This window comes from Oryctolagus cuniculus, chromosome 7 (assembly GCF_051225735.1).
Source record: "Oryctolagus cuniculus isolate XC-2025 breed Fujian yellow rabbit chromosome 7, ASM5122573v1, whole genome shotgun sequence".
In the NCBI taxonomy this organism is placed as follows: Eukaryota; Metazoa; Chordata; class Mammalia; order Lagomorpha; family Leporidae; genus Oryctolagus; species Oryctolagus cuniculus.
The window spans coordinates 85,745,039-85,761,130 of record NC_142873.1 but is presented as its reverse complement, the minus strand read 5'-3'; the positions used below and the strand labels follow the sequence as shown (position 1 = coordinate 85,761,130).

General features: G+C 34.6%; 1 protein-coding gene across 1 annotated transcript in view; it reads right to left on the bottom strand.

The window, feature by feature from the left end:
• COL24A1 (collagen type XXIV alpha 1 chain) overlaps positions 1-16,092 on the bottom strand; it is a gene marked incomplete at its 5' end in the record, with an annotated part of 418,086 nt that overhangs the window by 279,354 nt on the left and 122,640 nt on the right. Inside the window, 6 exons of the mRNA XM_089299394.1 lie at positions 428-481; positions 720-773; positions 996-1,040; positions 1,117-1,170; positions 8,526-8,570; positions 10,459-10,512. Coding sequence (XP_089155520.1) covers positions 428-481; positions 720-773; positions 996-1,040; positions 1,117-1,170; positions 8,526-8,570; positions 10,459-10,512 — 306 coding nt within the window. The remainder of the gene's footprint in view (positions 1-427; positions 482-719; positions 774-995; positions 1,041-1,116; positions 1,171-8,525; positions 8,571-10,458; positions 10,513-16,092) is intronic.

The window sequence follows — 16,092 nt, the reverse complement described above, 5'->3', positions numbered from 1 at the left end:
AAATTAGAATATTTGGAACCACCAAGGAGTGTGACATGCTATCTTTTTTTCAGACTATTTCCTTAATGGGACTGATATTTGGAAAAATAAAAATACTATTTAACATGTTTTATGTTTTCTGTGTTAAAAACTCCAATTTAATTTAAATACTATTTGTAATGGGTCATTAGGAGAAATAGCATAACCAAGATCTTTAGAGTTCATAGAAACTTAGCTTTGACCAAGATTTGGGGTTAGGAGAAGGTCCAATATTCTATGGAATATGAGTTGAACACTTGAGATATATTCTAAAACTGAAGAGCAAAAATGCAAGACTGATAGTCTTATAGTAAGCTTCTTGTATCCTGCTCACATCAGCAAGTACCAATATTTATGCTTGGTATGCACTCTGTTAATGGGAAAGAATAAAGCAAAAGTTCAAACCTACTGAAAGTCCTGGCTTTCCTCTCATCCCTGGCAGTCCTGGCAAACCAACAGTGCCCTAAAAGAAAAGAATAATAGAGGGAAGAGAATGCTATTATACCACAAAAGGCAGATAACCTTTATTTGAAAGCAAATTTAAAAACCATAGGCATATAATAAAAAATTCATTTCAATCAAGAACTTAAAACTACATTGATATCATATCCTAACAAAATACAAGGTTAAATTAATAAGCATTATTTCTTTTGAAATTATACTGTTTCATATTTTCATAAAATCAGTGGTATAGGAGATACCTTATCTCCAGGATACCCTGGTTCTCCTTGTTCTCCTGCCATGCCTTGTTCACCCTAGACAGCACAGTATATACAAAGATATAAACACAGTAATATTATAAGAAAACAAGTATTAAGAATAATATATTATTTTAACTACTTCTGAAAAGTTAATATTATTCATAATACAAATTAGATCACATTATTAAAAATAAAGTAATTTCTACAGTTTACTTGAAAGAAAAAAACAACTGCAATGAGAAATTAGCTCTGTGATAATATTAATATTTAAATCACCTTATCACCTTTGATTCCAGGTAGTCCCTTATTTCCTGAAAGGCCCTAAAAAAAAAAGTGATATTTTGTGACAACATAGGGAAATTAAAGTGACATATCCATTATGCAAATAGAACCATACCATTGGCCCAGGAATTCCAGAAGGTCCAACTGGTCCCACAGGACCAAAACTGCCCTAGGAAAGCAGTAAGAAAGAAAGGTATCATTAAGTATTCACTATCAAACAGATTGTAGTAAAATGAATAAATTAGTGAACCTGGATCAACACATCTCACTAAGCTCCCACATGTGCCTTGCTTTTTAACAACTTCTTTTCCTCTCCACACTTAAAAATCATACCAATCTTCCAAATTTAAGTGAAGGTTAGCTTATTTCCTGAAGTCTTATCAGGAACTTGTGGACTAGTTCACAAGGCTGCTTCCTCCAAGGAACTCCTGTATTCCTGTCCATGACTTCATCTTATATATTTCTTCAGCTAGATAATATCTTATAAAAATACATTAGTGCTGTGATCACAGGAAGTATTCAATACATACTTCATTTCATTATCTTAGATTTTTATTGCACCCATGTATTCAAGCAGATATTTCTTGAGCAGTCTTCATAGTCCATGACATTCATTCTGCAATGTTTCACCAGCTAGGTAACATCCTGTAGAAATATTTCAGTGCCACACTCCCAGGAAGTATTTAAAAAATCCTTCCTTTCATCACCTTACATTTTAATTTGACCCATTTATTCAGCAAATTTTTCTTGAGCAGTCACTATGTGCCAGTGATTTCTATAATTTGATTTTATTATTTGAAATTTGCAGAATGAGAAAATTTACCATAAATTCACAGATAAACTGAGCAGAAGACAAAATGCTCTACTCTTCTGAGCTTATCTCATTTATTCGTCATTTAATACTTACTGAGCACAATATGTACCAGACACTGTATCAGTATTGAAGAAAGAAAGAGGAAAATGACATAATGTCTAATGTTAGGTTTTCAACTTAATGCTCCAATTTTTTGAAAAACAGAACTACCACTATCATCTATAAGCAAGAGACTAATAATACTCCTTCTACTTATCATACTAGAACACAAAGGACAATAGCAACCATTGAGGTATTTCCAAAAACAAAAAAGGTGGGCATCCTTGATAGTTTGTGGATAAGTAATAATTTCTGTGCCACTGAGGCTTCTTTTTTCTCCCTTCTCTCACTTCCTCACTGGACCTATCTTCCAAACAATTCTTCACCCTACAACACAAAGTAGGTTCAAGCCTCTCTTTTATGGTTTCCAAATGTTCAGGAAATTTTAAAGTTGTATTTGTGAAATGCTGAAAATGTTGCCCATTGTATTTAGAACCTATACATCTCTTTAATAATTAAATTTGTAAAAAAAGAGAGAGAGAAAGAGAGATCTTTCATCTACTGGTTCACTCCACACATGCCCCCAAAAGTGGGGGCGAGGCCAGGTGTGAATCAGGAGCTGGGACCTCAATCCAGGTCTCCCATGTAGGTTGTAGGACCCAACTACTGCCATCATCTGCTTCTTCCCAAGGTTCACATCAGTGAGAAGCTGGAATTGGAAGTGGAGTTGGAACTTGAACCTGGCACTTCAGTATGGAATATATATATATTGGTCTTAACCACAAGACCAAACCCCTGTCCACCAGATGTCTTAGGATAGCAAACCAGGCCTTCTGTATCGGGCTCTACCAACCCTTCCGGTCTCTTTCCTTCCATTTTCTTCCCTCCTCTCTTTCATCTCTCTACCCTAATCCTACATTCTAAGGACAATGACTTGTTTTTCATTTTCTCAATATGCTTTCCCTTATTACAGGTCCTCATTCTTTCCTGATATGGTTACTTTGCAAGAATATCCTTCTACTATACTACTTAGAACATACATTGCACTCTACTTTTTAAATTCTGTGTTCCTGGTCCGTGTATTCTGTGAGAGTGGAAGTATGTTTCATTTATTATTTTTTAATTTCCCAGCTACAATATAGTAACTGGAACATAATAGTTTTGAAATAAAGTATGGAGTGCCTATTGAATGAGTTAATTCACTGAAAAAAACTTAACAGCAATTTCTAGAGCTCTCTCTTCCAATATAACTGAGTATTTTAATAGACTGACTTTATATTATACAAATTTCCAAATGGAAAACATGACTTCCTGACTTTTGGATGAATCTTACAGTCTGTTAATACAACTGACATAAATTATTTTCAACATGCTTAATCCTGAAACATATGGGACTGTTAGAGGCAAAGGGTAATACTTTCCAACCTGACAGATATGTAATATTCATACATCATTGCTTGCAATTTCAGTCAATAGGAAACAGTTACTCTAATGACTACAGTAGCTAGTTTATTCAAAGTTCAAAGCTTATTAATATCTTGGGAATGTAATAAACATCTCTTTTCAGAAATTACAGAAATTATTAATGTTAAATCTTACAAACATAAAAAAAGTCCCTGCATCCTGTTTTTTCACATGCGTAATATTATAGACTTTCAATTCAGTAAATATATCACTGGTTTTTTGTTTGTTTTTTTTTTTTTTTTTTTTGACAGGCAGAGTGGACAGTGAGAGACAGAGACAGAGAGAAAGGTCTTCCTTTGCCATTGGTTCACCCTCCAATGGCCGCCATGATGGCAGGAGCCAGGTACTTTTCCTGGTCTCCCATGGGGTGCAGGGCCCAAGCACTTGGGCCATCCTCCACTGCACTCCCTGGCCACAGCAGAGAGCTGGCCTGGAAGAGGGGCAACTGGGACAGAATCCGGCACCCCAACCGGGACTAGAACCCGGTGTGCCGGCGCCGCAAGGCAGAGGATTAGCCTAGTGAGCCGCGGCACCGGCCATATATCATTGTTTTTGATATGGCATCTTCAAATGAATATACTGATTGTACATTTGTACAATTTGTATGTACAATAACCTTTAGTTTTTTTGTGACTCTAAAAGCAAAATCACAAAATGTAAGTATTAGGAAATACCAAAAAACATTTATGATGGAAAGAACTTAGTGGGACGGAGACTTAGGAAGTAAAAATTGAATGGTATGCTATGTTATAGAAATTTCCAAGGAATGCCAAGTTAAAAGTTGCATCTAAAATCCTAGTCTTAAAACACTATGCCTCTCTGAAACACCACTTTCAGCATCACAAAAGTAACCTGCAGGTCCTTCAGCATTCTCTATTATATTCCTGTTCCAGGAGGAGGTGGGACAAACCTAAGGAATGCTTTCATGTGAGGGACCCAAGTTTTGGGTTGGTGGGATATAGTCCCAGAAGCAGAAGAGCCTCCCACACAACTATAAATAATAGAGAATTTTTGAGTTACATTAAATCCAAATATAGAGACACAAAGGATAGGTTGTATGGAAAACAGCAGCCACTGGCCAATTAAGAGTTCATATAAGGATGCTGTGGAAAAGACTGAGTTCCACACAAGCTTTTCAATCACCATACCAATAGGTGATAATCTCTCACTAGTGTAATTTAAAAAAGCAAATGACAATTAACAATGAACAGCATGGAAAATTATATAAAGCAATAATATCACTTGTCAGAAACCATACCTGCTAGAAAGGAACATCTGAGAGAGAAAATAGAGGCTATAGCTTTGGACAAGCAGACAAACTATTACTGTTAATTACAAAGGTTTTTCATAATCTTTCCCAATTAGTTTCAAAACCTCACTTCTGGAGGAGAGAACTTCCACTTTGAATATGGCCTTGTCTAAATAAGATCAGAGTTGGTGAACTCAAGAGGCTTCCATAGCCTTGGCAGCTCATGACAAGAGCCTCGGATGATTACTGACGTCATAAATAAGAATGTCAATTGTTAAATCAACAACGGGAGTCACTGTGTACCTGCTCCCCATGTAGGACCTCAGTCCTTAATGCGTTGTACTATGAGAATTAATGGTAAAACTACTACTCAAACAGTACTCTATACTTTGTGTGTCTTTGTGGGTGCAGGCTGTTGAAATCTTTACTTAGCATATACTAAGTATATAAAGATAATTGAAAAAGAATCACGATGAAGAATGGGATGGGAGAGGGAGTGGGAGATGGGATGGTTGCGGGTGGGAGGGAAGTTATGGGGGGGAAGCTGCTATAATCCAAAAGCTGTACTTTGGAAATTTATATTTTTTAAATAAAAGTTGAAAAGAAAAAGAAAAAAAACCCTCACTTCTTCAATCTCCTGCCATCCCCCAGATTTTCTACACCACAAGACCACTGTCCCTCTTTCCATTTGCTGAACATCCATGTTTCCCCTACATAGCACTCTTCTGCATTAGGGCCCTTTCCTGTTTTCTACCCTATCCCATTCATACACAACATTCAAGATTCAGCTTTGTGAGGCCAACAGTGACTCACTGAGCTAACATGAACTGTTCCTTTCTCAGTGGCTTTACATTTAGACCATGACAGCAATAATCACAATGCAAATAATGACATTGCTCACTTTTCCCCTTCTAGCTATTAGAACATAACATTGCCCAACACAGGACTCTTGATTTTTCTTATTTTTATGCCTAATATCTAGTTCAGGGTTTGATACACAGTAAGTACTTATACTGTTTTGATTTTTTTTTAAAGTAATGAACAGGGCCAGCGCTGTAATGTAGTGGGTAAAACTGCCACTTGCAGTGCCGGCATCGTATATGGATGCCAGTTCGAGTCCTGACTGCTCCACTTCTGATCCAGCTCTCTGCTGTGGCCTGAGAAAGCAGCAGAAGATGGCCCAGGTGCTTGGTACATGCACCCATGTGGGAGACCCAGAAGCTCCTAGCTCCTGGCTTTGGATCTGCCCAGCTCTGGCTGTTGTGGCCATTTGGGAAGTGAACCAACAGATGGAAGACCTCTCTCCTTCTGCCTCTGCCTCTGCCACTCTGTTACTCTGCCTTTCGGATAAATAAATAAATCTTCAAAGAAAAGTCATGAACATAAATGGTGGTAATAATATATGCTTTATACTTTGCAACTCATTAAGGAGTAATTGAGATATGTATGTGCAGCTACTTTGAACAGTATAAAGTACTATATATATGTGTGTGTGCATGTGTGTGTGTATATATATATATATATATATATATAGAGAGAGAGAGAGAGAGAGAGAGAGAGAGATCAGTGTAGGAGAGATGAGGATTACAAAGGTAGTTAACTGTTAATATCATTAGCCATTTCCTTTTCTATAGAACCTTTTCTCATTAGCTGATGGATGAGTAGAGAAAGAGAACAGATGGAAAATGCAGTTTTTTACTGTACACTATTATATGCCAGGCACTGTTCTACGTCTTGGAGTTGAGAGATGCATAAAAGTTAACTTTTTAAAAAACTGAGATGATAGATATGTGAGTCTGCTGCTCTGTGGTAGCCATTTTACTCTCTATTTGTATCCTATAACATCATGTTGTAAACCTCACATACAGATAATAAAATAAGTAAGACAAAGTCAGGTAAGCAGAGGTCATATAGTTCAGGTAGACAAATATGAGCAAAGAAGGTATTGTAGAAGATATGTTGCAGGAATCTGAGAATAAACAGCTGTGCCAGGGCATAAAGTCAAGTCTTCTCAATGTAGAAAAGCAGTAAAACAAGCTAGATGGCCCAGACCATGTGAAGAATATTGGTCTTATTCATAAAGGTAATAATGGAAGCTTCTGAACTAATCCAAAGTTAATAAGTTACATGAAGAACACATGAAGAGCATCTCTGGCGTGTTACCCCTCTGCCCACTTTTCTCTACCTATTGATAAGGACATTTACTATCACCTGCAGATATAATCCTGTTCTGTATTTTGAAGAAAAATCCCTAAAAAAACATGGTCCATTGTTTTCTATATTCACATAGAACTTCTTATAGAAATTGAAGAAATCTCAGAAGTAGATAATATGTATTTTAAGGTATTATCAACAAATAAAATATTATATATTATGCTTATATATTATTATATAATAAATATAACAATACAAATATATAATATTAAAATAAGATATTTATAAATCATTATAAATAATATTATAAATGAAATAACATTTTAAGGTATTATACATTTTCAGGATGTGATTTATAACATGATATTTACAATTTTGGGTTCTGGATTTAAGCTACCTGCCTTCAAACAGAACTGTTTGGGGCTCAAACAGTTAGATGCTAAGTGGTCATGAGTTATTCTAATACTTAAATAACATTAACAATTGTGGCTAGTACCAAGAAAATACTGAACAGATGTGAGATACTACTGTTAATATTGCTGCTGTTACTGCTGCTGTATGTAACAGAAGTTTAATGTTTAAACACTTTAGACTCATCCCCATTCTTTGACTCTGTATCTCAAACTCCTGTCATTCCAAAATATAAAGTTAAAACTTTTTATTCTGATCACAGTTTCAATAACAGAGCTCCTAATTTATTCCTTTGACTAAGCTGTCATCCTGTGATTCGGGGTGATTAAAGGTAGAAGAAAGAACATTTTAAAATTGGAGTCAGAAGACCTGTGTTCAGGCAAAAAATATTGTGGTTATAGTTTACCGCACAAACCCCTGGAATCTAAATTACCCACTTCAAGTGTTAAAGAAACTCTAAAGTGGTTTTTATCTTATCTTTGCCTATGATCACATTCCACTTTTACATAGCGATGGGTAGTTTTCTTATACAGTTCTATTCTCATTAGGCTACTTAGATTTCATAAACATATGTCAAATCTGCCTTTAGCTTAGCTGAATGGTAATGCAAATTGCTTTAACTTTACATTAAATATGTGCAGTTCACATCCCTGTCACAAATGATAAGCAGGGCTCAGAGAAATATATTTATGAGTATGTATCAGAAATAGCAGTTGGTTTCCTCCAATGAATAATCTAAGATTTAATAGAAACTGCTCACCCGCATGACATTCGTTTGGCCTCCATAGAATTGTTTTTATTGAATTCTGTTTTGCCTGTTTCAGAAACCCCACTGAAACTCAGATTTGAAACCAGTGAATAAAAACTGATTAAGGGGTCACATAGCGTACTCATTCGCTTTTTATTATAATAAACAAATTAGGTATTAAAAAGTTAAATGTTGTTGGTGAAGCCTCGCTCCTACCTTTGTTTAACATGGCTTTCGTATCAATTTCTTCAGTTTTCTTCTATTACCTAAAATCCCTGTGTTTGTGTTTAGGTATAGTGCTCTCCAGACTAGATGGTACAGAAGACTATCTCCAAGGAAAGAAATGGCTATCCTATGTCTTACACTTTTGAGGAAAGCCATGACTAAGTGTCCTTTAACGATGCAGGTATACATATATACACATATACAAATCTACAGAAATAGTGTTATTTTAGTTTGTTACAAAACATAATTAATTTTCTGATGCATAATACCTGCCTGATTGTCATATATAATTGACAAATACATTTGAGCAAGGTTGAAACCCACTAAAACTTTTCATTTTCCTAAGTTTCGAAAACACATCTAACAAGTATAAATTATTCAAAAAGATATTTTATGAGAATAATATTTAGTGATACTCACTCTAAGCCCAGGAAACCCTGGAGGACCAATGCCACCTACCAGTCCCTATTGTAAAAGAAATGTGCAAAATTTATTAGATATGATTTCCTGCTGTTAAAGGTATGTGCTGAAGATGAATATAGAAACTTCTAGAAAGGAATACATCAAACTTAATCTTCTACTTCAGCTGACTTCTGAAACGTCTATACTCTAATGCATCTTTCTGAGATGTAGAAAACTATGGAGGCAGTTTATGTTCTTCAAAAACTTTCCGTGGCTCCATGCTTTAGGATGCAAGGACTACCACTTAGCTAGGATGTAGAACTCTCAATGCCTCCTGTAGATTTAATAAAGGAAGTAAACTCCACCATAATCAACATTCAAGATAGGCCTTCAAAAATGTCATGGAAAATGCATATTATGATTAAAAATGCACAGATTCAATTTGTTTTACACTAAGATAAACTTACCTTTTAATTTCATTTTCCACTAATTTTTGAAATGACTTGTATGAAAAGACAGGTGGTCAGCCTAAATGGTTAGCATTCTTAGTTTACAACACTGTCTACTCTTTTGAAGCACATTATTTAAATTTTCTAAACTTCATTTATCTCATCTAAAAAACAAAGTTTCACAGGGTGTAAATATCAGAATAAAATTTTCCTATGTATAAAAAGTTTTGAAAATTTTTATAAGGTACTATACAGATATAAGGAATTAGCAACACTTATATTATTTACATAAATATCAGATTTTTAATGATTAATATACATTTTCACCTGATATGTGATTTGTCTTTTGGAACTCATTCTATTATACTCTGTACTCTAAAATATTCCTAATCCACTCTATGCCAGTGTAACATTATTGACATCACACAAAGTACAGTGATAGTCCTACTAATCCTTTTTTTTGCATTTCAAATTCTTAAAACTGATAAACTAAAAATATCTATTTTTCTCTTGCATCTGAACTATTTAAAAGATTCAAAATGTTCTCCAAAAAACATTTCAACTAAAGTTTTAAATACTTTGAGTCCAATTGTAATATACTTCATGATATGTAATTGACAAAACATCAAATATATCTTCACACTAGATAAATATTACTTTTTTTTTTTGTAAACCTTAAATAATGCTTACTTTATCATTCCTGAAATGGGAATTTCCCCAGAATCATTGGAAAGAGAAAATGGTAAATATTATACATCAAATATCATTCAAGTTTTTAATAATTGATTTGAAAATCAATTCCACTTTTACTTATCATTATTTACAACAAGTCAAACCTTGTTTAAATTGACTGAATTAGTTAATGTAGTTAACTTGAAAAAGAAGTACAAAAGAAACTATTTCCTAAAATTGGAACAATTCCCAATTTTGCTACTAGGATTTTGAGGTTCCTTCTAATTTATCTTTAAGATCCTATGAAAAGGATATATAATTGTAATTCTTAGGGATATGCTCTTTGAGGATACAAAGTGAAGCTACAACAATCTATCATTATTCTTTGATAACTTTGATAATGCCATTAAACTGATTTTAGAATGGTAACTCTTTCCCAGTCTGAAACATTGCTAACTGAATAATCCCAAAGTAGAAGGTCTGAGTTCAAAAGAATAAGCACTGAGTGTATAGTTTTACCATGAGGTATGTTAGCATCTTTATGTATAAATATCAGTATTATGATCATATATTTTAATATGTTGCTTAAGCAATCACATTTAACACAGTCAAAATAATTAACATGTGTGATTTATACCATGATGGAGTTTATCCATAACATTTTTGGTTATTTCCTATGTTGAAAAATCACAAATTGGAGTGTGCACTGTGGTTTGGAAACTGTCTTACTAGTGGTTATTCAAAAATATGGTACTGAGGATGGCAAGTACAGTTGTTGTGGAGTACGAATGACATTAAAGTGTAATGCTGGGCTACCACGATGTACTCACAGGACTGCCATCAAGACCAGCAGGGCCTCTCTCTCCAAAGTCACCTGGAAAACCCTGGCACAAAGAAAGAGGAAGAATGTTGTTAAAGCCTTTAAAACATAAGCATTTCATTCTTGCTGTGTTTTCTTATAAAAATATAATAATAGAAGATATTTATTTCCCCTGAATTGTAAAACAGCAAACATTTGTAGTTTCATTTATACTTTAATGGTTTTACATACAATAAATCTATATTTTATCAAAATGATAACACACACGACATAATATATTCTGAAAGCTAAGCTGGAGAAGACAGAAACGTGTTCATTGTTAAATATAAAATCACTAAATGAGAGGGAACATAATCAAGACTTCTTGCTGATTAATACGTTAGCTATCTTTGTCATTATATACTGCTCCTATGCCCATATCAAAGAGAATGAAAGAATTATCATCATACTTATCAGGTGCCAGAGCCTCATACACATTATATATATATATATATATATTACACAATATATATGTGTATATATATACACAATATATATATTATAATATTTAATCTTCACAATAGGTACAAATATGAATGCTCACTTTGCATTTGAGGAAATTAAAGCACAAGCAGGTATACTCACTTGCACAGGTCAGACCACTAAAGGTTGACAGGAATGATATTGGAATGGAGGCAGTTGCATTCCAGAGTTCATCTCTTCCTACTATGCTATACTGAATACTTTAACTCATCAAGTTACAACATGTCCAACAAAAAGTCCTTTAAGTGTAATTTTATTGGAGAAAGACATAATATGCATGAACACTGTAAATATAAAATATATTGCCACTGAAAATTAAAGCCTTTCAAATGTCTACTGAGAATTCTGTGCTGTGAAATGATAAAAGATAATGAAGTAAAAGAAACTATCATTATAAAATCTACTGTAAAGTAACTCAGTGTTCAGCTACTCTTATTTTTAACAATGGGACAACACTTTTCTACTGTTGTGCATAATGGAATTAAAATATAAAAATTACAAACTTCATTTCTTAACATAAGCCCCAGCAAGTTCAAAACACTTTGAAAGTAACAGCACCAAGTAAGAGCCCATTTCTAACATACTCAGGGTCTTGAGTATTTAACGGTATCAACGCAATCTTTGTAACATTATCCTTGGGGCCCTGCACCCATGTGGGAGATGAAGCTCCTGGCTCCGGGCTTTGGCCTTGTCCAGCCGTAGCCATTGCAGCCATTTAGGGAGTGAATCAGCAGACGGAAGACCTCTCTCTCTCTTTCTCTCCCTCCCTCCCTCTCTCTCTCTCTCTCAATCTTCCTTTCAAATAAAATAAATCAAAACATTTGCTTATTTGAATGGAAGGACAACAGAGCCATATGTATACACATATGTATTCACAACACACACACACACACACACAAACACACACACAGGGTTGGTGGGGAGAGAGACCTTTATTCACTCTTCACCATCCAATACCTACAACATGCAGGGCTAGACCAGCCTGAAGCCAGGAGCCAATAACTCCATCTGGGTCTCTCACATAGGTGGCAGAGACACAAGTTATTGGGCCATGTTCCACTGCCTTCCTAGGCACATTAGCAGGAAACAGGATCCGAAACACAGAAACTGGGACTGGAACCCACCCTCTAATACCCACCACTAGGATACCAGTGTCTAAGGCAGCAGCTTAACCTCCTGTACCACATGGCTGGACCTTTGTCTCTTCCCAATGTGAGTTATCCATGTACATACTGCTGCTTTTTTTGGGATATTGTGCCATAAACTTTTCACAACCATCAAAGATTTCATCATTCTACCATCCATATTTCATCATCACTTGATGTTGGTTCTTGCAATTTTAGCAGAATTCATGTTGTCTGGTAGGACCCTTTACAAACACCTGTCTTATCCTTCTTAGGGCCTCAAACCAGATCTTGTTCTGACATGTTCTAACAAGTTAGTGTGAGTTTATTTTGGTGCCAAAAACCTGAAATCCATGCATAGTTTTTTCATAATATATATTTTCCATGAAGCTTTTGAAGGCCTCTCATATTCTTTCTCTAAAGATTTACCATTATACTTCTCAACTTTAATGTCATTTTTTAAAAGACCAATATATAAAAATATTTACAAGACTTACTTTTTAAAAATTTATTTATTTAAAGACAGAGTTACACAGAAAGAGAGGGACAGACAGGTAGAAAGAAATCTTCCATCAGTTGGTTCACTCCCCAGATATCTGCAATGGCAGGGCTGGGCCAGACCGAAACCAGGAACTAAGAGCTTCTTCCCAGTCCTCCACATAGGTGTAGGGGCCCAAGCATTAGACCAACTTCTGCTGCCTTCTCAGGCACATTAGCAGGATCCAATGGGAAGCAAAGTAGCCAGAACTTGAAGCATTGCTCGTATGGGATACTGGTGTCACAAGCAGTGGCTTAACCCACTGCACCACAACACTGGTCTCAAGACTTATTATAAACATCGCATTGGACGCAACTGGAAACCAGTATGCTTAGTGAAATAAGCCAATCCCAGAAAGGCAAATAGCATGTTTTCTCTGATATGTAGTAGTTAATATAGAATGCAATAAAATTTGTAGGCATGAAACAGACATCTTTTGATATGACTTGTTTTAGCCCTTGTTTATTCTCCTGTGTAACTGTGGTCTTCCTACTACTTACTTGTTGAATATTATGGTTAGTGGTGAATTAAGCCTGTGATAATACAGTGGATCAAAATTATGTCTGTAAAGATTAATGAAAAGAAAAGAATGGAGGGAAGGAGGGAAATTGGGTGAGGGAGGGGGGAGGAAGGGAAGTGTGTTTATCTCCTTAGAACCGCATCTATGAAATACATGAAATCTGTTCTCTTTACATAAATAAAAATAAAAACATAAAAATGTTATAATAGTCACTTTTAAAAACTCATAGAATTACAGAAATTAAAGTATATCATTAGATTCTTATTATCTCTTTATTTGAGTTAGTGTTAAATATGTTTAACAGTTGGCCCAAAATCACTGGTTCCTCAATATAACTGTGAATGGGTTAAGTTTAAAAGACAGTTTAACAATGGGGAGAAAGTATGTTTCTAACACTGAGTTAATTCATACTAGAAGCACAATTTGTTTTATTTTGTCATCAGAGGATAATGTAAAAACCATCTGTGTGGTCAAACATATTGAACACATACACCCCTCAAAGTCAGTTCCAGTTCAAACATGCATTTTGCTTTCATTGTCTTGGAAGTCAAATTCTGTTGTCAAGAAGCTTACAAATCTGCAATACATCTTGTTAGTCAGTATGAGTTAATATTTTATTTGAAATACTTATGATGCAGAGGTAATGGAAAAATAGAGGAAAATATTGTTATAAGGCTGAAATCTTAAAAATGATTGACCTGTCAGATCACAAGTAGGCTTTCCGAAAACCTCAGGGAAATAATCAAGAATGTGTGTGTGTGGGGGGGACACATTGCATGATTAATGTGAAAGGTCCAGAATAAGCGAAACCATAGAGACATAAAATGATTAGTAGTTACTTGGGGCTGGTGATATGGGGGGAGGAACGGAGAGTGATTGCTAATGAGCAGTGGGCTTCTTTTTGGTATAATGAAAATATTCTAAAATTAGACAGTGTTATTATGGCTGCACAACTCTGAATATACTAAAACCCACTGAATTATACACTTAAATGGGTAAATTTTAAAATATGTGAATTTTATTTCAACAAAGTTGTTCTTGAAAGGCAGAGGAATAACCAGTCTGAAAAAGAAGTAGGATTACAGAACAAAATGAAAAATCCTTACAAAGTCACTCAAGATTGCCTACAGGATGTGCCTAGGGAAATTAGTGACTTCTCCCTACCTAAGAGAGGGAAGAGGGCAGAGAAATGAGGAGACAGAACTGTAGACAGTTTTTTACTTCTCACAAAAATTGCACTTTCTATATCTAGCATTAAAAAGTGGAAAATTTGTTAATTCCAATTTCCTGTTCTTCTGGTAGTTCAAAATAATGTGTATTAGATGAGTTTACCCTGATACAATTTATTTAAACTGAGTAATACATGTGTTTAATTTTTAAAAGCTAGAAGAAACAATTTTGAACATTTTCACATTAAGAAATGATGTGTTTGAGGGGATAGATTTACCCAGAATGGACACAATGTATACCTGTATCAAAATATCACATGGTACCCCATAAATATGTCTGATTATTATATATCAGTTAAAATTTTTAATAGTTAAAGAAATTCTATTGTTTTTTTGAATCTTTATCTTTTATTTTATTGTCCATTAAATAATTCTTTTCATTTTATTTTTCTATCCTAGCAATAAATAATTTATTATTTTTTATCCTTCTTACATGTTGATGTTTATTAACAATTTTTGAAATAATTTTATACCAAACCTTCAAATATGTTACAGTCAATGCCACAAAAAGAATTATTATATTTGGCTATATATTGGATAACTAATTCCTGTTAAAGAACATCATGTCAGTGGTTTACATTATCTAATAAATAATTGCTTGGTAGTTGTTTATTCAGTTGTAATTTCAGTTCTAGGAACTATATACCTTTATTTACTGTAAGGGAGGTTCTATATTCTTTTAAACATGAATCTGAAAGCTTATAGTCACATATCTTCATTGCCAAAACTTGAATCTCAGGACTGATTGATAATATAGAACAGTGACAAAATACTTCTCCTTTGATTTTAGAATACAAAAAATAGTGTCTACAGTTTCTTTCTCTACTTGAAAGACTGCTGCAAAAATGAAATACTATATTTCTTTTATATTTGCATTAACTTCATTATTAATTTAAATTAATTTGAATGAACTCCTGTTTTACCAGAAATACCCTCACACTGCCAAAGGACATAGGGCTTATTTTCCAGGATTATCATTCAAGGGAGATAACAAAGCTCCAGAGTTTGCCTTTCCTACCCAACTTGCCAATCTTGTGAGTGGACATCTTCAGCTTCTAATGAGTACACCTGATTTGTATTGTCATTTCTATGCTGTTTCTCTCTCTTACATTTTCATCGCTTTGAACAGATGCAAAATTTTATGATATAAAACATGATATTTCAGGGATTTCATCTGCTTTCCAAGCTGTGAATAATTTTCTTGTTCAGTTACACTGTTAAGTGGGCTGAACAGCATTAAAGGTGATACTAAATGATTTCCCTGTCTTGGTATCTACAGTTCTGTAAAATGCCCTGCCTTTGAATTTTGGTAACACCTATGATTTTCCTCATTGAACCAAGAGCATATTGCAAAGGTGCTGGGAGGTCAGTGCCATGATTAGATGACACTGTTTAACACTGTGCCTTAGTATGCTGAACCTAGAGATTTCCCTTATGGGATTGATGAAGTGTTAAGGTTAGATAATCATTTGGGAGACCTACAAGGGCTTGTGTATTGAATGATTGGTCTCCAAAGTTTTACATTAATGGTCAATGAATTAATATTAATAATCAATATATTAATGGGAGACTTAAGGGTGTGTAGGAGGCAGGTTAAGTTGGAAAACTTTTAGTCATTATGGGTGTGTTTTGGAAGGTAGTTCTGGCAAGTGGCTTGGTTATAAAGGCTGAGTATTGCTTCCTTGTCTTTCTACAATTCTAGAGTCACCAT